This window comes from Littorina saxatilis, linkage group LG17 (genome assembly GCF_037325665.1).
Source record: "Littorina saxatilis isolate snail1 linkage group LG17, US_GU_Lsax_2.0, whole genome shotgun sequence".
Lineage (NCBI taxonomy): Eukaryota > Metazoa > Mollusca > Gastropoda > Littorinimorpha > Littorinidae > Littorina > Littorina saxatilis.
The window spans coordinates 827,455-847,988 of NC_090261.1; the positions used below are offsets into that span (position 1 = coordinate 827,455).

Sequence of the window (20,534 nt, forward strand, 5' to 3'; positions counted from 1 at the left end):
AAAGTCGCTTGTTTATTTCAATGAGAAGTTGTCATTCTCTCAGGTTCCAAGAGATTGATTCCTCTTACCTCTTACTTACTCTTGTTGCACGGCGTACGCATTTGAAGCACTTACGTCCCTTTATTTATCAGATCTTAACAAAGTGCTCTGCCTCATTTGATCACACATATCATATGCAGGGCCGGACCAAGTTCGTTTGAAAGGGGGGGGGGGGGTTCCAACTGAAGGCAGGGGTCCAAAGTCCACATTTTTTTTTCTGTGAGAGGTACATTGGATGGCCAGGGGGGGGGGGGGGGGGGTCCGGAACCCCAGGAACCCCCCCCCCCCCCCTAGATCCGGCCCTGCATATCTGATATGTTTGTTTGTACCTGCAATCCCGTTGTTTGGTGTTTAAAGAGGTAAAGCTTGGGTAGTTCGTCGGTCAGTTCTTCTTCAGCGTTCGATGAGATCGTCGGTCAGTTCAATATAAGCTGTAAGTTTTAGCAGGGGAGGCAACCTCCTCTCATTCACCATTTGATATGTTCTGCTTCATAGTGGTTGCTCCCCTTTGACCAGCAAGACCTTTGGTTGCGAGCTAACGTGTTTTGATGTCCGTTTATCATATTGGGCTTTATCGTAGAATAATTTTACTTTTTTTCAACATTTTAGTTGCATCATTATATAATGATATGCTCTACGGAATGTTTGTGTTATTGATAATTTTTTTTCGACTCACCCCTTTGAAAAACATAGGTGACCGTCTCACACAAGATCAACTAATTATTGTCAGAAGTATATTCTTACATGCTGCTGCCTTTATGGGGGGGGGGGGGGGAGGGGTGGGGGTGGGGGGGGGGGGTGGTGGTAGTTAAAATTCAGATAAACAGGTAGAGAAGAGGAAACAGTGCGTGATATCAGTAGAAGTCATTGCAGGCAGACTGCTTTATCATCCCAAGGTGGCCTGGATGATAACAGCCCTGTTTTCCTGCCCTCTTATCAATCCTGCATTGCTGTGGGGGCAGGGAGGGGAGGAATGTTGCTCTTTCAGTGTCGTACATCTTCTCTCTTGTTCCCACTGTCATCTTTCCTCTTTTTACAGATAATTGGCACAGCACAGTATATATTGGTGATAGTGTTATGGAAGGCATGATGTTAATGTACACAGGTGTACTTGGCACCACAAGGGAAAGGAGACATATAATAGCACTAAAGTCATGGCTGCTTCTTTCATCTCCCCTTTGTCATAATCTGAGCTTAGGGCCAACCTTCGTTATTGGCTAAATGTCAAAGTCACAGATGTGCTTGATGCTTTTGTAACGTAGTCTTTTTCTAGGCAGGGGTGTTGACCCTACGCAAACCATTTTAGACTCATGGGGGAGCTGGTCTAGCTTAGTCTGACCTCTATCCTTTGACCTGTCCAGCATGGGTGGCCCTACCAGGAGCATTTGCTCCGGCTGGCATAGCTCTCCGGGTTATCGAGATCCCCACGACAAGGAGTAGACCGTGTGGGGGAAAAGTCACAGATGTGCTTGCGTTAAATCTCTTGCGCCTTCTCCAGCAAGTTCACATTTCATTCGAACCAGTAAGATTTTGTTTTATGATTTCCTGCTTTCCGACTGTGAGTCACTGTTTGGGGTTTCCCCGCTGTATTTCAATGAAATAAAAAGTTCTTTCCCCAACTCAACCTTTCACCATCATCCCTTTGGGTCCCCCCCCCCTTCAAAAGATTAATAAGACAAACAACAACAAAAAAGGGGGGGGGGGAGAGTCAAGGGAAAAAACCCACCCACATACACTGAGATGTGTGACGAAGAATGACAATATCAGCTCGATCTCTTTGAGCCCATAATTGAAAAACGATCATAGTGCACCAATGTGGTTTCAACGTCTTTCGTCTTGACAACAAAACACTGACAGGAATGTTACTTCTCTCAGTGTTGCCAGCCATTGCCTGTGTGCATTAACTGAACACTGACTTGGTTTTGACAGATCGGTTTGCTCAACTGACTTGTTTGTTGTTTCCACTAGCCCTAGGTCGTTTCCTGCTGTAGTGAGAAGTGGGAGGGGCAGGCAGGGTGAACCTTCCCGTCTTACCAGCTGTATATCACAGTAGAATAACACTACGACATGACAGTAGGGGGCTGTGTCAGCCTGTGTGACAGTACTGTGCAACACACTGGCAGCCCCACTTGCCCTTTACTACTGTCAAAGGTTACAGGCATTGTCACCGATCCCCTCTGCCCTTTTCTGCTCCTTCCCCTCGCTTTGGCAGCTGATACTTTGTTTACTTTTGTTCGTGCTAGAAGGGGCCTTTGTTATTGACCCACTTTCAGGCCGGCGCCCGCCATATTGAATTTCTGACATAGTTGATGGGTGATTAGCGAGGCTGACGAGGCCGTAGCGCTGGTGGTCGGGCTGAAATCAGGAGAACAGGCAGAACATAAACACAGTCTCTGTGAGGGGGTATCTTGGTGAGCAGCACTATAGTCCAGCACGCGCATTGCCAGCGACACGACACGCGCACCATGGCTGCAGTGACTGACTGACTGGCCAGAGGCAGAGTGGCCGTCCCTCCCTCTCCCCCCCCGAACCAGTTGCCCCACTCGCTCTCTCCCACTCTCAGTGTCAGGTGCGAAGAATTCGGGGCTAGGCGCAGGTAGCGAGCTGTGTGTCACACACTACACACTGTAAGCCGCCGTTCACCCAGCTCTTCTGTTGTGCCGTGGTGTAGAGCAGAGGCAATACTGGCGACCAGAGGAAGTCCACTAGCGGAAGAGCGACGACATGTTTTCTCAACTTTGACAGGACAGCGTAACAGCAGACGACACGCAGTGTAGCAGTTGATACAGTGTTTACAGTCTTCACCTTTGTGACCTGTGAGTGTGTGTGTGTGACCAACTTTCTTTGACGTGGAGTTTATTTTCTGTATCCTTGCAGTGTATACGATCCAAGTCGATTCGGTTGAGGGTGAAGCGACTCAAGGAAGGCGAAACAGGTGAGTCAACTTGGCTTCTTTTCATGTCAACCATGTGGAAATCGTAGTTCGTCCCCCCAGTGAACAGGTAGCTGGAGCCAACGTTAGAGGTGTGGCCCTGTCAAACTCAGCCAAACCAAAGTTCCGACACTGTTTTAACACAGCACATGTGGACAACAGTGAACATGACTGCTGCTAGTGCTAGCAGCAAGCTAAAATCATTTGATGTATGTTACCTTTGACAGTGTTGTGATAGTTCCGTGTAAATTCATGTTGACTATTATGGCTTCAATAACAATATGTTGTTGAACTGTAAAATGTTGTTGATGTTGGTAAAAGTGAAGTCAGTATCCGCCGCAGGAAGAAAAAAGTCTGTCCTGTCAAGTTTCAACTGGTGTCAGTCACTGTCAGTAGCTTGATTCATCAGCGATGTATGTTTAGTTCATTTAGAAACTTGATGACATTGTAAAGGGGGCAGTGTTAGGTTTAGTTAAAACTGGGCTTGATGTGTCTTCTTCTTCTTCTTCTTCTGCGTTCGTGGGCTGAAACTCCCACATACACTCGTGTTTTTTTCACGAGTGGAATTTTACGTGTATGACCGTTTTTACCCCGCCATTAAGGCAGCCATACGCCGCTTTCGGAGGAAGCATGTTGGATATTTTCGTGTTTCTATAACCCACCGAACTCTGACATGGATTACAGGATCTTTTCCGTGCGCACTTGGTCTTGTGCTTGCGTGTGCACACGAAGGGGGATAAGTCACTAGCAGGTCTGCACATAAGTTGACCTGGGAGATCGGAAAAATCTCCACACTTAACCCACCAGGCGGCCGCGACCGGGATTCGAACCCTCGACCTTCCGATTAAGAGGCCGACGTCTTACCACCCCGCCACAGCGCCCGTCGTGGCTTGATGTGTCTGATGTCCTATTACAAATTTTGTCAATACTATTCATGTCTGTCTGTTTCTGCGTTTAAAGATAACAAACTTGTTGTTTTTTTATGTGTGTTTTTCCATCTATTGTGGATGCTAACAAAATGTTGAAGCTGAAACACCTATTTTGTTCCATAACTCCATCTACATTTTAAATTTCTATCCACACTTTTTGGTAATGCTATACTTGTACAGTCTCCCTCCTAGTCCTGTCCCGAAGGTACCACACTTCTCATTTTATTGAATTTGTTGTACATGTTGTAAGTTGAATTACTGGTGTATGCATGATTGGTAAACTGTACGGCAATGTTCTGCCAGCTGTGCATGGTAGGGGAAGGGGAATACTCTCAACCTCTATTACATAATTATGCTGAGCAGTTTTGTAGTTCACTTACTTTGCCTTTAGCAACAGATTGTTATTTCTGAGCCCCAGTATAGTCTCTGTCAGTGTCTCCTGTCTTGGCTGTCATCGTTTGTTTTTAAACAAAGGTTAACGGCCATTTAGTCATTTTAGCAGTGTGAATTGTTTCACTATTCCAGCACAACCTCAATCACAGATTAATGCTAGGGTCAGCAGGTGTTGCCACTGTTGGTACATGTGGTGTGAAGATGGAGGGGGGGGTGGGGATACTACAGGTGTTGCCACTGTTGGTACATGTGGTGTGAAGATGGAGGGGGGGGATACTACAGGTGTTGCCACTGTTGGTACATGTGGTGTGAAGATGGAGGGGGGTGGGGATACTACAGGTGTTGCCACTGTTGGTACATGTGGTGTAAAGATGGAGGGGGGATACTACAGGTGTTGCCACTGTTGGTACATGTGGTGTGAAGATGGAGGAGGGGGGGATACTACAGGTGTTGCCACTGTTGGTACATGTGGTGTGAAGATGGAGGGGGGGGATACTACAGGTGTTGCCACTGTTGGTACATGTGGTGTGAAGACTGAGGGGGGGATACTACAGGTGTTGCCACTGTTGGTACATGTGGTGTGAAGATGGAGGGGGGATACTACAGGTGTTGCCACTGTTGGTACATGTGGTGTGAAGATGGGGGGGGATACTACAGGTGTTGCCACTGTTGGCACATGTGGTGTAAAGATGGAGGGGGGGATACTACAGGTGTTGCCACTGTTGGTACATGTGGTGTGAAGATGGGGGGGGGATACTACAGGTGTTGCCACTGTTGGCACATGTGGTGTAAAGATGGAGGGGGGGATACTACAGGTGTTGCCACTGTTGGTACATGTGGTGTGAAGATGGAGGGGGGATACTACAGGTGTTGCCACTGTTGGTACATGTGGTGTGAAGATGGAGGGGGGGATACTACAGGTGTTGCCACTGTTGGTACATGTGGTGTGAAGATGGATGGGGGAATACTACAGGTGTTGCCACTGTTGGTACATGTGGTGTGAAGATGGAGGGGGGGATACTACAGGTGTTTCCACTGTTGGCACATGTGGTGTGAAGATGGAGGGGGGGGATACTACAGGTGTTTCCACTGTTGGTACATGTGGTGTGAAGATGGAGGGGGGGATACTACAGGTGTTTCCACTGTTGGTACATGTGGTGTGAAGATGGAGGGGGGGGATACTACAGGTGTTTCCACTGTTGGTACATGTGGTGTGAAGATGGAGGGGGGGATACTACAGGTGTTTCCACTGTTGGTACATGTGGTGTGAAGATGGAGGGGGGGGGGATACTACAGGTGTTTCCACTGTTGGTACATGTGGTGTGAAGATGGAGGGGGGGATACTACAGGTGTTTCCACTGTTGGTACATGTGGTGTGAAGATGGAGGGGGGGATACTACAGGTGTTGCCACTGTTGGTACATGTGTGAAGATGGAGGGGGGGATACTACAGGTGTTGCCACTGTTGGTACATGTGGTGTGAAGATGGAGGGGGGATACTACAGGTGTTGCCACTGTTGGTACATGTGTGAAGATGGAGGGGGGGATACTACAGGTGTTGCCACTGTTGGTACATGTGTGAAGATGGAGGGGGGGGGGGGGATACTACAGGTGTTGCCACTGTTGGTACATGTGTGAAGATGGAGGGGGGGGGATACTACAGGTGTTGCCACTGTTGGTACATGTGTGAAGATGGAGGGGGGGGGGATACTACAGGTGTTGCCACTGTTGGTACATGTGGTGTGAAGACTGAGGGGGGGATACTACAGGTGTTGCCACTGTTGGTACATGTGGTGTGAAGATGGAGGGGGGGATACTACAGGTGTTGCCACTGTTGGTACATGTATGTGGTGTGAAGATGGGGGGGATACTACAGGTGTTGCCACTGTTAGCACATGTGGTGTAAAGATGGAGGGGGGGATACTACAGGTGTTGCCACTGTTGGTACATGTGGTGTGAAGATGGGGGGGATACTACAGGTGTTGCCACTGTTGGCACATGTGGTGTAAAGATGGAGGGGGGGATACTGCAGGTGTTGCCACTGTTGGTACATGTGGTGTGAAGATGGAGGGGGGGATACTACAGGTGTTGCCACTGTTGGTACATGTGGTGTGAAGATGGATGGGGGAATACTACAGGTGTTGCCACTGTTGGTACATGTGGTGTGAAGATGGAGGGGGGGATACTACAGGTGTTTCCACTGTTGGTACATGTGGTGTGAAGATGGAGGGGGGGGATACTACAGGTGTTTCCACTGTTGGTACATGTGGTGTGAAGATGGAGGGGGGGATACTACAGGTGTTTCCACTGTTGGTACATGTGGTGTGAAGATGGAGGGGTGGGGATACTACAGGTGTTTGCACTGTTGGTACGTGGGGTGTGAAGATGGAGGGGGGGATACTACAGGTGTTTCCACTGTTGGTCCATGTGGTGTGAAGATGGAGGGGGGGGGATACTACAGGTGTTTCCACTGTTGGTACATGTGGTGTGAATATGGATGGGGGGATACTACAGGTGTTGCCACTGTTGGTACATGTGGTGTGAAGATGGAGGGGGGGATACTACAGGTGTTGCCACTGTTGGTACATGTGGTGTGAAGATGGATGGGGGATACTACAGGTGTTGCCACTGTTGGTACATGTGTGAAGATGGAGGGGGGGGAAATACTACAGGTGTTGCCACTGTTGGCACATGTGGTGTGAAGATGGGGGGGGATACTACAGGTGTTGCCACTGTTGGCACATGTGGTGTAAAGATGGAGGGGGGGATACTACAGGTGTTGCCACTGTTGGTACATGTGTGAAGATGGAGGGGGGGATACTACAGGTGTTGCCACTGTTGGTACGTGTGGTGTGAAGATGGAAGGGGGATACTACAGGTGTTGCCACTGTTGGTACATGTGGTGTGAAGATGGAGGGGGGGGTACTACAGGTGTTGCCACTTTTGGTACACTATGTGGTGTGAAGATGGAGGGGGGGATACTACAGGTGTTGCCACTGTTGGTACATGTGGTGTGAAGATGGAGGGGGGGATACTACATATGCAGGTAATGAGGTATGGCCCCAGGATTCAGGAAACTGGACAGGACCCACCAGTTATGCCCTCATCTTTGGCTGACGGATGACATTAATTTTGACCTCCTTCATACTCATAGTGTGTGTGTGTTTGCATTTCAATTCAGGTTGAACTTTAAAATCTGAATGACATGTGTTAGCTGTTCTAATTTGTCTTTTGATAAACATAAAGAACAGTTGATTTGGGATGATATTAAGAAAATTGTAACTTAAAAACATCCAAGACCAGTGTCAACTTTTACAGTGGAACCCCCCTTCTAAAACCCCTAATTGAAGACCCCCTACCATTTACAGTGTAAAAGATTTTTTTTTATGTTGGATTTATTTTCTTGCTTGCCTTATGTATGGGGGGCTTCCTGCCCTTAGAAAATTGTTGAGGGAGGTTTGAGTCAGTGGATAAACAAGTGTTGGACTGAGTGAAGCCGACCAGAGAAACCTGGGCCAAGATATGCTGTCCTGATGGGCAAAACAATAGCCACAGGAAATCAACTGTTTTTCTGTAGTGTGCAAAGAACATGTTGCTGCTATTTTTGCCTACTATAGTGTTACCACTATTACCAGACAGAGAGGTCAGGGGCAGCAAAGTGATAGTGATCTTGTAGGGAGGTCAGCCAGCAAAGATCAAAGAGAGCCGCCCCTTGCCCCCAGGTGTCCTCTTCCCTTTGTCTTTAGTGTCGTGATCGTTCTGTCTCTGCTGTGTCGTTGGTCAGGCTATATTGTATAATAGGGATGTTGGCTTGGACTAAAAAGTCCTGTAGGACAGGAAGCAGGATCAACAACAACTAGCTAGAGAAAGACAGAGTGCAGACGGGAAGAGTTATCAAAGTCGCCAAGCAACCATTTTTTTACCGGGCTGTTTCGGTTGTTGGCGTTCTCTTTATCCTTTTGACCCCCGTCAACCTCCCCCCCCCCCCCCCCCCTTGTTGTCCAATTTGTTTTTAGTTTCTCTCCTTTCTTGTTTGTGTGTCTATGAAATGTGACTGGTCCTGTCAGTGTCACCTTGCAGCATGTTTGGTGGATTGAGTGCGACCATGCTGCTTGTACGGGGGGAGTTTGAGGGACAGACATGCACACCACACAAGATTTGCACTGATATCGGGCCTGACAAGAAAGCAACGCACAGTTGGAAATGTCTACATGAAATTGAAGTGATGCATTGACGTCATGGTTGTTGTTGCTGTTAGTCACACCGAGTGGTAGAGGAGGGAGGGAGGGGGGGGGGGTGGATGACTTAGTGTAAAACTGTTGATTGCCAGCCCCTGTAGCTGAGGTGGCTGAATTGCCTGACACTCACTGAGAGACAGAAAGGTTGACACCGCTGCCTTGACTTGCCAATTTGTAAAAAATTATTTCTTAATTTATTCAATTAATTTTTTGTAAATAATTTTGTCAAAAAATTATTTATTTACTTTAATTTTTTTAATTTTTTTAATTTAGTCAAGTTTTGACTAAATGTTTTAACGTAGAGGGGGAATCGAGACGAGGGTCGTGGTGTATGTGTCTGTGTGTGTAGAGCGATTCAGACTAAACTACTGGACCGATCTTTATGAAATTTGACATGTATGAGAGTTCCTGGGTATATAAAAATTATGATTAAAATTAAATTTCCGAAATTGATATAAAAACAATTTCATCTTATTCCTTGTCGGTTCCAGATTAAACAAGTCACGTGAGGCGAAATTACTACATTTAGTCAAGCTGTGGAACTCACAGAATGAAACTGAACGTAGTCCGCCGCTAGTGCAAAAGGCAGTGAAAGTGACGAGCCTGTTTGGCGCGGTAGCGGTTGCGCTGTGCTTCATAGCACGCTTTACTGTACCTCTCTTCGTTTTAACTTTCTGAGCGTGTTTTTAATCCAAACATATCATATATATGTTTTTGTAATCAGGAACCGACAAGGAATAAGATGAAATAGCTTTTAAAACGATTTCGGAAATTTAATTTTAATCATAATTTTAATTTTTTTAATTTTCAGAGCTTGTTTTTAATCCAAATATAACATATTTATATGTTTTTGGAATCAGAATATGATGAAGAATAAAATAAAAGTAAATTTGGATCGTTTTATAAAAAAAATAATTTTAATTACAATTTTCAGATTTTTAATGACCAAAGTCATTCATTAATTGTTAAGCCTCCAAGCTGAAATGCAATACCGAAGTCTGGCTTTCGTCGAAGATTGCCTGGCCAAAATTTCAATCAATTTGATTGAAAAATGAGGGTGTGACAGTGCCGCCTCAACTTATACAAAAAGCCGGATATGACGTCATCAAAGACATTTATCGAAAAAAAGAAAAAAGGTCCGGGGATATCATTCCCAGAAACTCTCATGTGAAATTTCATAAAGATCAGTCCAGTAGTTTAGTCTGAATCGCTCTACACACACACACAGACAGACAGACACACACACACACACACATACACACACATACACCACGACCCTCGTCTCGATTCCCCCCTCTACGTTAAAACATTTAGTTAAAACTTGACTAAATGTAAAAACCATATAGATATGATATGTTTGGATTAAAAACACGCTCAGAAAGTTAAAACGAAGAAAGGTACAGAAAAGCGTGCTATGCAGCACAGCGCAACCACTACCGCGCGCGGACTACGGTCATTGTGAAAAAAAACAGTGCGTTTAGTTTCATTCTGTGAGTTCCACAGCTTGACTAAATGTTGTAATTTCGCCTTACGCGACTTGTTTTATTATAATTTATTCATTTAAATTTTTTTTGTTTCCCTCCCTCTGTCTCTCCCTCTCCGTGTCCCACCCCCATATTACCAAGGGCGGCTTCTTGACCCCGTTAAGTTAAGGTCAACACTTGTTATTGTTAACTCCCAAGGTTTTTGTTTTGTTTTCGCTGCTCTTTCATTCCTGCTCGTCTTTGGGCCTTTGTTTCCTCATCGTTTTGGCGGCCTCTGCACTGTGTGTTTTTGGGGAAACAGGGGATTAGTCACAGGTTGTTGACTTTGTGGAATGGACCCCAGAGTGGCCACCTTTCAAGTGGGTGTGGAGAGGACCGTTAGCCGGCCAACAGGTGACCATTAACAGCTTTGCTCGGCTGGCTTCCTCAGTCCTGAAACTCGTCTCATTCATACATTCATTCCTGCCTGTCCCCTTGTCGTCGTTTCCTAAAACACATCAAGGTGTACGGCGACAGTGGAACTCCCCCTTAGCTAAGACCGCAACAAATCTCAAATAATCATGCCTTCAGCGCTTCTTGAAAAGGAGGTAATTTTACACGTCATGCAAAAATGAGAACACAGGGTTTTCAAATGGGGGGGGGGGGGGGGGGGTTAAATCTGAAGTCTCCAGAACGGGGTTCCACCACAGATGTCTGTGTTGTCCCAGGGGTGAGGTGTATGATGTGCGGTGTTGACGTGTGTCTGTCTTGACATCGGGATACTTTGTCTTTCCTCTTGCCCTGTGTAGACGTGTGTCTGTCTTATCGCCGTGTCGCTGTCACTCTATCCCCCACCTCGTCACGTCAGGATGAGACGACGTGCGTGCTGCAAGGCGCTTGGCTTACTTTTTACCTACACTCTGGGCAACATAAGACTGGGAATCATCGCTATACATCACTTCTTCTTTGTCCCTTAGTACGTGACGACGTGACACCGAGGGGAGGGAAGTGGTCTGCTGTTGCTGTTTAGTCACGCTCCCAGTCTCATCCTTGTTTGCACACTGCTCGATCCTTCACACCCAGAAGTCTATCTTCTTTACACAGTCAACTGCCGACAACAACCAATGTGTTGAATTGGCGGTTGACTCATCAAGACTGATGTACAAGGATTTGTCATCATGCTGTGAAGAAAGTGTTCTTGATACGACAGCCGTACGTGTTGTCAGTGAGTGATGTCAGTCCTGTGGCCGAGGACTTGAGGACAGACGGGTATGCCACAGGCATAGAGGAATAGACCTTTCCATGTCCGTGATGGGGGCCGATGTGTAACCGTGCGGCTGGCAGTGAAGACAGACATCCCCTGTCTAATGGAGGCCTGATTTATGTGACACCTGACGCTACACTACTTTGCTGACAATGCCTCTCTCTCTCTCTCTCTCTCTCTCTCTCTCTCTCTCTCTCTCTCTCTCTCTCTCTCTCTCTCTCTCTCTGTACTGCTATCACCCTATGTCACTGCACTTAGACACTGGAGTCAGTCCCCTCTTATCCGTTGGGTGATAAGGACGTGTGCATGACTTGTCTCGCTGGTTCTTGTCTTTGGCCTTCCTTGGTGCTTTGACCAGTGGTGATGCTGATAGATAACGTAGTGCTGCAGTCTGCAGAGACGGGCAAAGGGCACAGGGTGGGCATGGTGATACTCAGCGAGCACCAACAATACAATGAATGGGAGGCATGCTACACCTCGCTCTTTAGTCGAGACTGCGTCAAGGGTCTGCCGGGTGGAGCTGGGGCAAGGGTACCCTTCGTCTCGCGCTTCAAGCCGTCTGTCACGGAGCTCTGACTTGTGGAGTTGGCACGACTGGTACCAGTCAGACCAAAGGGCATACTTCATTTGTGTTTCCTTTCTGTGTGTGTGTGTTTGTTGAGCGACTCTCCATCTTGTGTGTGTCCCGTGACTGTGAAGATACACACTTTGCCTGCTTGCCTGGCACTGCCGGAGTGACCTCGCTGTCCAGGAAGGGTAAGCCACAATACAGACACCGTAACACAGACACCGCTTGGAGTGCTGGCATCCCAAGGTGACAGCCAGTACTGACATCTCGATGTGACAAACAATCTGTCTCGCTGATGGCTGACCGACATAGTGTGACAAGGACACCACAGACCTACGACCGCTGTAGCAGGTGTTGCGGAGGATACTGACAGTGTGGTGGTGACGGTGTGTGTGTCTGCTGAGGTCTGACCACGGGAACTAGTACGGACACACGGGAAAACAGGGGGGCGTTGCCGGGTCAGCAGGCTTGGCCATAACGCGGTGAAGTGTTGTCGTGTCGCCGGCCTGTGCATTGTGTCATTATTGGAGTTGTGCTGTTTGTGTGGGGTCCCCTCTCCCGGGCGCCAGTTGAGCAAAGCCCTGCCCGTGTGGCCATGTTGGTCTACGTCGTCGGCGTCCTCACCCCGCCCACCTCCCCGCCACACCAACAGCACCACGATGATGGTGGTGGTGGGGGTGGTGGGCTGCGCTACGTCATGGGGCACGACGTCTCCACGGGTGAGTTGTCCTTCCTCCTCACGTCTCTCTCGCGTGCAAGGCTGTATAATCATCCCGTTAAAGTAAATAAATAAAAACAAGACTGGGGGTTGTAATTGCATGGCGTTGGTAACGCCAAGAAGCATGTGAATGTGCTGGCTAGATGTGGATTGGTTGACAAGGTGTGTTGATGAGAACAGCAAGGGACGAAGGACGCACTGCAGTGACCGCTGGGGATGGAATCAAACGGAGGACTTGAAGCTGTACGGTGGAGAACTACACTTGCTAAATTAGTAAATGTTGCCGCGTAGAGTATCACATACTTTGTTACAGAGTAACTTGGTTGCCTTCCCAGGACTCCTTGGCTATTCGGGTATACATGTATACTTGTGACGATCGTGACATCCCCCCCTCTCTCTCTCTCTCTCTCTCTCTCTCTCTCTCTCTCTCTCTCTCTCTCTCTCTCTCTCTCTCTCTCTCTCTCTCTCTCTCTCTCTCTCTCTCTCTCTCTCTCTCTCTCTCAGGGATTAATAATGGTGATGGCATGGTGTTTGATCTGGCCCTCGTCAAGCCTCAGTAATCACATAGTCCTGTCTTAAAGGCACAGTAAGCCTCCCGTAAACCAGCACAGAGCTCCCCGAGCGTCTACATTTAGTACAAGCATACTTCCATTTAAACGCTCACCGAACGGGAACATCCTGGCTGCTTTCTGTCGAGCGTGAGAAAATTTCAAAGAATTTATTTTCGTGGACTTGGCCCTTTACAACAATGGCGCCTCGTTTTGGTGCTGGACGGCTGTTATGAATATCCCGGAAATCACGCCCGGACAGTAAGCCTCCCGTAAACCATCACAGATACTGTCAGGCTTTTACACACAGTACAAACACCCTTCCATTTGAACGCTCACCAAACGGGAACATCCTAGGTGCCCTACGTAAAGAGCGAGCAATTTTTAAAGAATTAATTTTGCAGATTGTCTCGAACACTTTTTGGACCCATCCTGAACTCAGGTCAAAAATGAATTACTTCCCTTAAACTGGCGATAGCCGTGGATCGATGATTATCAGAATGTTTTTGGACCGTGGTGCGTTTTTGCGCTAGACCTAACTTTTAAAATCTAAATGATAAATTGACAGCTTGTTACACAAACATTCTTTAATCATAAAAGAATTCTTTTCTCATCAAGACAAGATCAGTGCAATTCGAAGTTGTGAAAGTTTGAAAAAAGAAAAGCCCTGAAGCAGGGTCACGCAAGGGTCGTAGCAGACGACGGTTTATGCGGCATATCGCCGTTCCTCTCAACAGTCAAAAGCCATCGCCAGAGTTCTTGTGAACCACAGCCGTTTGTTTCGTGCATAAAAACGTGCTATTGTAGATAATCTCATATCGAGTCGCATTCAAATGACTAACTGACGACTACATTGTGAAAAAGGGAAACTGGATCACACGGGTTCACGATGGCTCAGGGGTAAGATAAACCACGCAAAAATAAATTCTTTGAAAATGTTTCGCTCTTTACGGAGGGCACCTAGGATGTTCTCAATGGTGAGTGTTTAAATAAAAGGGTGTTTGTACTGTGTGTAAAAGCCTGACCGTATCTGTGATGGTTTACGGGAGGCTTACTGTGCCTTTAAGGTGTGGGTAAAGAATGAAGCATGACCGTCCCTCGGCACTCTCTGCTGCAAGCAGCGCTTTTAAGACAGTCGCCTTCAACTCGTGTCGCTCAAACCACGATGGATCATGTCATATTTGATTGACAAGGAAGTGTTTGACTCTGAGATTGTTTTGCCCAGTAAAACTAACAGAGATCAAGCTACACGGAACGCCGACTTTATTGTAACTGCGGTTTCTGGAAAATACATACGGACAGCTATTTAACACACGGACAGCTATTTAATACAGGGAGGTTAGGAATGGACAGTTTGTGTGTGTGTGCGTTTGTTGCAATGCCAAGGGTGATGTATTTGCTTCAAAAAGTCTTGTCCGACTGTGTGTGGTTTTGGAAAGCCCGGAACGGAGCTTGTTTCACCCGACAACCTTGGGAGGTAGCGTTGAGTGGCAAGGAGGGTCGTGGTGACACTGTACTCACCTTTCTTGACAACTTTGTTCCGGACCAACTTGTCTAGCTTCATTTGTCTTGCATGTACACATTTCGCGTCGCGTTGCTTTTGCTAAACACTGGAAGCCAGAGTGAACGTGAGAGAGTCTGATTGTGTTTGATCGATTCCCGCTTTGTTGATCGCGTAGGTTTGACCTGCTACTGGGTGTGTGTGATATAGATTCTGATGTGGGTGTGTCTTGGCTCCAGTGAAAACGGCCTCTTTTGACGACACTACATAGCTCAAATAAGATCGATCGTTTTGTTTTATTTTTAAAACACACACACACGCAAACACACACTCATCCCATACACACAAACCTTATTTTGTACGGTTAGATAGCATCCTTTTCACAGAGCGGTCAATCCTGCACTTTCCGTAATGCTGTGAAGAAAACATGATTGGAGCTTTTCTTGTCATTTCCGGGGATCGTGCCCAAACCATCCATCGCAAAACACGTGCTGTCAGACCGTCATCCTACTTTAGGCCGTCCTGATGGGCCTCCACCTCCACTCTCTCAGTCTCACGTCATCAGCCCGCCACCCCCCCCCCCCCCCCCCCCCCCCCCCCCCCATCCATTCCAACCACTTAGCGTGCCACGGAACAGCGGCTGACAGACAGCATTGAAAGAAGCTTTTAAACCATTTAGAGAGGTGTTTTTTTCGTTGGTTAACATCTTTGGACTCCGCTACGTGTATAGATAGCTTGAGGGCTGGTCTGTGAGAAGTGCGTGTCGTCATGTCCATCATGGCTTGTATCGTGCGTCCTGTTTGTGTGTCATCTGATGGCTTGTATCGTGCGTCTTGTTGTGTGTCATCTGATGGCTTGTATCGTGCGTCCTGTTAGTGTGTCATCTGATGGCTTGTATCGTGCGTCCTGTTTGTGTGTCATCTGATGGCTTGTATCGTGCGTCTTGTTAGTGTGTCATCTGATGGCTTGTATCGTGCGTCCTGTTTGTGTGTCATCTGATGGCTTGTATCGTGCGTCTTGTTAGTGTGTCATCTGATGGCTTGTATCGTGCGTCCTGTTTGTGTGTCATCTGATGGCTTGTATCGTGCGTCTTGTTAGTGTGTCATCTGATGGCTTGTATCGTGCGTCCTGTTTGTGTGTCATCTGATGGCTTGTATCGTGCGTCTTGTTAGTGTGTCATCTGATGGCTTGTATCGTGCGTCCTGTTTGTGTGTCATCTGATGGCTTGTATCGTGCGTCTTGTTAGTGTGTCATCTGATGGCTTGTATCGTGCGTCTTGTTAGTGTGTCATCTGATGGCTTGTATCGTGCGTCCTGTTTGTGTGTCATCTGATGGCTTGTATCGTGCGTCCTGTTTGTGTGTCATCTGATGGCTTGTATCGTGCGTCCTGTTTGTGTGTCATGTGATGGCTTGTATCGTGCGTCTTGTTTGTGTGTCATCTGATGGCTTGTATCGTGCGTCCTGTTTGTGTGTCATCTGATGGCTTGTATCGTGTGTCCTATTTGTGTGTCATCTGATGGCTTGTATCGTGCGTCCTGTTTGTGTGTCATCTGATGGCTTGTATCGTGCGTCCTGTTTGTGTGTCATCTGATGGCTTGTATCGTGCGTCTTGTTAGTGTGTCATCTGATGGCTCTGAGCGAACGACGAAGAAGAAGAAGAAGATCTGATGGCTTGTATCGTGCGTCCTGTTAGTGTGTCATCTGCTTCTATTGGTAATGTGACGTTAAGAGTACGGTACGCACCGTATTATACATTTTATTTATCTTGATTTTTACTTACAAGTTGGGAAGTATCAAGTGTGGTATTTATAATCTTTTTAAGTGAACGGACTTTTATAAATGCCAGATATAGTCTTGGGACACTCGATCTCTCCCTCCCTTCCCCTCTCTCTCTGTATCCATTTATTCAACCAGGATTGTTGTCGAATGATAATCCTCCACCCATGTGTGTTGGTGTTTATCCGCATGGTTTTTATTTTACTCTCAACTCGCTTTGTTGTGAAAGCAGCCAGGACTTGTTCTGCAGGGCTAGCGGTGTGTTTGTATCGCCTTCGTGCGGTGGAAAGAGACGCAGTTAAACCGTTTGAATGGTTTGTCTTTCTTCTTGTCGAGTATAACAACACATAGAGAGAGAAAAAAACCACGGAACCAACACTTGAACGGTGCTTTTCCTTTTTGGGAAGGGGAAATAGGGGGGAGGGGGGGGGGGGGGGCATAGGCATTAGGGACAGAGACTGAAGGCCGACCGTTACAAGGTGTCGTCTCGCGTCGTTGGTGGTACAAAGTAGAGTTCCTTCTTTCCCACGCACCCCGTCATGTAAGCAAGATTTGGGTGACAGTGTGTCTGCTGAACGTCTGTCTCTGACTCGTGGGGTTGAGATTTGTATCGGCGTGACAGTCCATATCGACGCTAGGGAATCGTGGTCTTCAATGCCACATGACTGTGCAATGCCTTGTTTGTATGGATGCAGAAAGAAAACACTGAAATGCCTTTCTTTTATCTCAAACTTTCAGAGCACTATGAATTTGAGAGTCAGCTTTGAAGCACCTTCAAATGGAAGAAAATGACGATGAACATTCTTTTAGACCCCACCCCATGAAACACGCGATCAAAATGTGGCTGCCTGGGTATGGTGCAGCCTTTGGATGAGAAATGTAAACAGGGCTGGTAACGTCAGGACTTTCTGTCCAACAGGTGGGCATTAGAAATTGTTTGCATTGTGCTGGAATGGCTAGCGTCTGTAAACCGTTCGATATTCATATGTAAAACACATACATGTGCGTTCATGAGTGGAGATAGATAAGACGGAGACACGGCACTCAGTGGCTACACTGTTATAACACATGATGATTGTTTGACACAGTCTGCGGTGTACAAGTGGCTACACTGTTATAACACATGATGATTGGTTGACACAGTCTGCGGTGTACAATCTATCTGCTCTGTTTGTCTTGCACTACATACCGACAGTTGTCACACTTTCACCTATACAAAAGAGAACTTGTAAATGGACGTGCTACGAAAGACCCTTCATAAAGATGTGTATAGATCTGCTCAGTTTATATTGATGTACAAATGTATATTAAAAGCAGGGGGGGGGGGGGGGGGGGGTTGATTATGCAGCAGGCGTGTTGTGGGCAATGAAGTTGACAAGGCGTGACACCTCTGCACTGACAAGCTGTCGTCACGTGTCGCGACAACCTCGCTTCTTGTTTCTCTGTAGGAGGAAGTTTGCACCGAGGACGCTGTCAGAGTTGCTTGTCACTTCAGTGTGTTTTATTATGCCTACCTGTGTTTGTAGTGCATGTCCCAGGCATGTTGGTCATGGTGTGTCTTACAGGTGACGTCACGTAGACACTGTCACGTCTCCAGTCTTTCATTCAGTGATGGGGGAGAAAAATGCAGAACTAATGGGGGTTTAACGTCCTCACTGGTCACTAACCTATTACGGACATGTTTGTGAAACACGCGTCTGTCTGTCTGTGTGTTCACGATTCACGGCCAAAGTTCTCGATGGATCTGCTTCAAATTTGGTGGGCATATTCAGGTAGACCCCGGACACAATCTGGTCGATGAAAATTTTCAACACGTGCTCTCAGCACGCAGCGCTGAACCGATTTTGGTTTTTATGGTTTTTCTGTACATCCATTCCCAGTAACTCTTCCTTATCTTCTCCAGTGTTTTGCGCGTTTATCTCCCTTCCTTCGTGTGGCGTCAATCGCGTACGGTGCGCCACTCACCCGGCAAAGCCGGGTACCTGGCGAAGCCGGTGTACGGTGCGCCACTCACCCGGCAAAGCCGGGTACCCGGCGAAGCGGGTAATCATCTAGTATATGAGGCTTTGCCAAAAGGTGCCATTTCGGACTGGAAAGCAAGTGTAATTAACTGGATTACCCCAACATGTTTACATGTATTGTGCTTTGAAAAAGGGAGTTTGATGAATGCTTTTTTAATGTTTTGAAGCCTGTTGTTGTTGTGAATGTTAAATAAAAAATAAAATGTTTTAAACATTCACCGGAAACGGCCCCAAAAATGTTTGGACGTTTTGGTGTCCTCGGGGAATTTTCGATTTTTCATGATCTGCATCACTGAATCGGTTTTAATCAGCGTATTTCATACAGTCTAAGCATGCAACTCTTTTTTCTGATTTTACGTACAATTAATTAAAAAAATTTCTATTTAATTGAGAACCTTATTCCAGATGTACCTGGTCATTAGGTCATTAGGTTAAAACTGTATTCTAAATGTCTGTTTGAATATTGTAGTTATTTTTGACATTTTGATTGATTTCATGTCCACCGACTCCATGTAACACGTGACAGGTAGAACGCAGATCTAATTTGACCTGGTTTTTTTGTTGCACATGTGGCTTTTCTCAAAATTGGCGTATCATAATAATAATAAATAATAATAACGGGCATTTATAAAGCGCCTTATCAGAAGTTCAAAGCGCGTGACAACAATACATGTATACAAAAATCATACAATCACTGTCAGATTCAAACAACACATCATGCACATCTCACATCCCCAGACTCTATACTAAGGAACTATCCGTAGTGTTGTTGGAACAAGTGAGTTTTCAAATTGGACTTAAAAGATGAAATGGATGGAGAGTGACGTAATTGAAATGGCATATTATCAAACCGTACACATTTCCCAAATGCACAAACCATTCTTTTATTACACAAATGTGTTCATCAAAGACTAATGTATCACTTAAAACACCAAAAAAAAATCAACTGAAAAGGTTTAGTTTGTCACAAATGTCCATGCACCCCCCCAGCACGTTTTGGCAAAGCCTCATATATACTGTGCCGGACAAGCGGGCATTCCCCACCAGCTACAAGATCGCGGCACCACCTCTGTGTTCTCTTGCCACCTGTGGTGGGCAGGTCAGGCAAGGTGTGCGGAGGCCGCCACTTTCACCATCCCCAATAACCAAGCTCTTGTTTGCCGGTAACGTTGCACGCCTCAGGAATGCTGAGCGAGTAACTCCCCCCCCCCCCCCCCCCCCCCCCCCCATCTCTCTCTCCCCGGCAGTCAAGTTCAAAGCAGAACGCGATTGGAATAAAGTTCGCGCCCCTCCCTCCACAGCTTGCAGTGCTAGTCAGCCTGGTGGTTCCAGACGGGGACTGTGGTTCCAGCCTGCCTGTCTGTCCCTGGGGGCAAAGATCTGAGGGCTCTCTTACAATGGGGAACATGGCCGTGCAACCATATCGCCCATTTTATATTGTATATATCACCTTGTTCTGTATGCACGCCAACAATTTGGCTGGTGCCACGGTAATTGTCCATATGGTGTGTGTCTGTGTGTTCATTTTTACATTTAGTCAAGTTTTGACTAAATGTTTTAACATAGAGGGGGGAATCGAGACGAGGGTCGTGGTGTATGTGTGTCTGTCTGTGTGTGTGTGTAGAGCGATTCAGACTAAACTACTGGACCGATCTTTATGAAATTTGACATGAGAGTTCCTGGGTATGATATCCCCGGACGTTTTTTTCCTTTTTTCGATAAATACCTTTGATGACGTCATATCCGGCTTTTTGTAAAAGTTGAGGCGGCACTGTCACACCCTCATTTTTCAATCAAATTGATTGAAATTTTGGCCAAGCAATCTTCGACAAAGGCCGGGGTTTGGTATTGCATTTCAGCTTGGTGGCTTAAAAACTAATGAGTGAGTATACTATAGTCATTAAAAATCGGAAACTTGTAATTAAAATTATTTTTTTATTAAACGATCCAAAAACAATTTCATCTTATTCTTCGTCATTTTCTGATTCCAAAAACATATACATATGTTATAATTGGATTAGATCGAAACAAGCTCTGAAAATTAAAAATATAAAAATTATGATCAAAATTAAATTTCCGAAATCGTTTTAAAAACTATTTCATCTTATTCCTTGTCGGTTCCTGATTCCAAAAACATATAGATAT

General features: G+C 46.4%; 1 protein-coding gene across 1 annotated transcript in view; it reads left to right on the top strand.

Moving 5' to 3' along the window:
• Positions 1-20,534, top strand: part of LOC138953337 (uncharacterized) — a 103,391-nt gene that overhangs the window by 36,652 nt on the left and 46,205 nt on the right. The window contains exon 4 of the mRNA XM_070325136.1: positions 2,917-2,974. Within this exon, the coding sequence (XP_070181237.1) occupies positions 2,917-2,974 (58 nt within the window). The remainder of the gene's footprint in view (positions 1-2,916; positions 2,975-20,534) is intronic.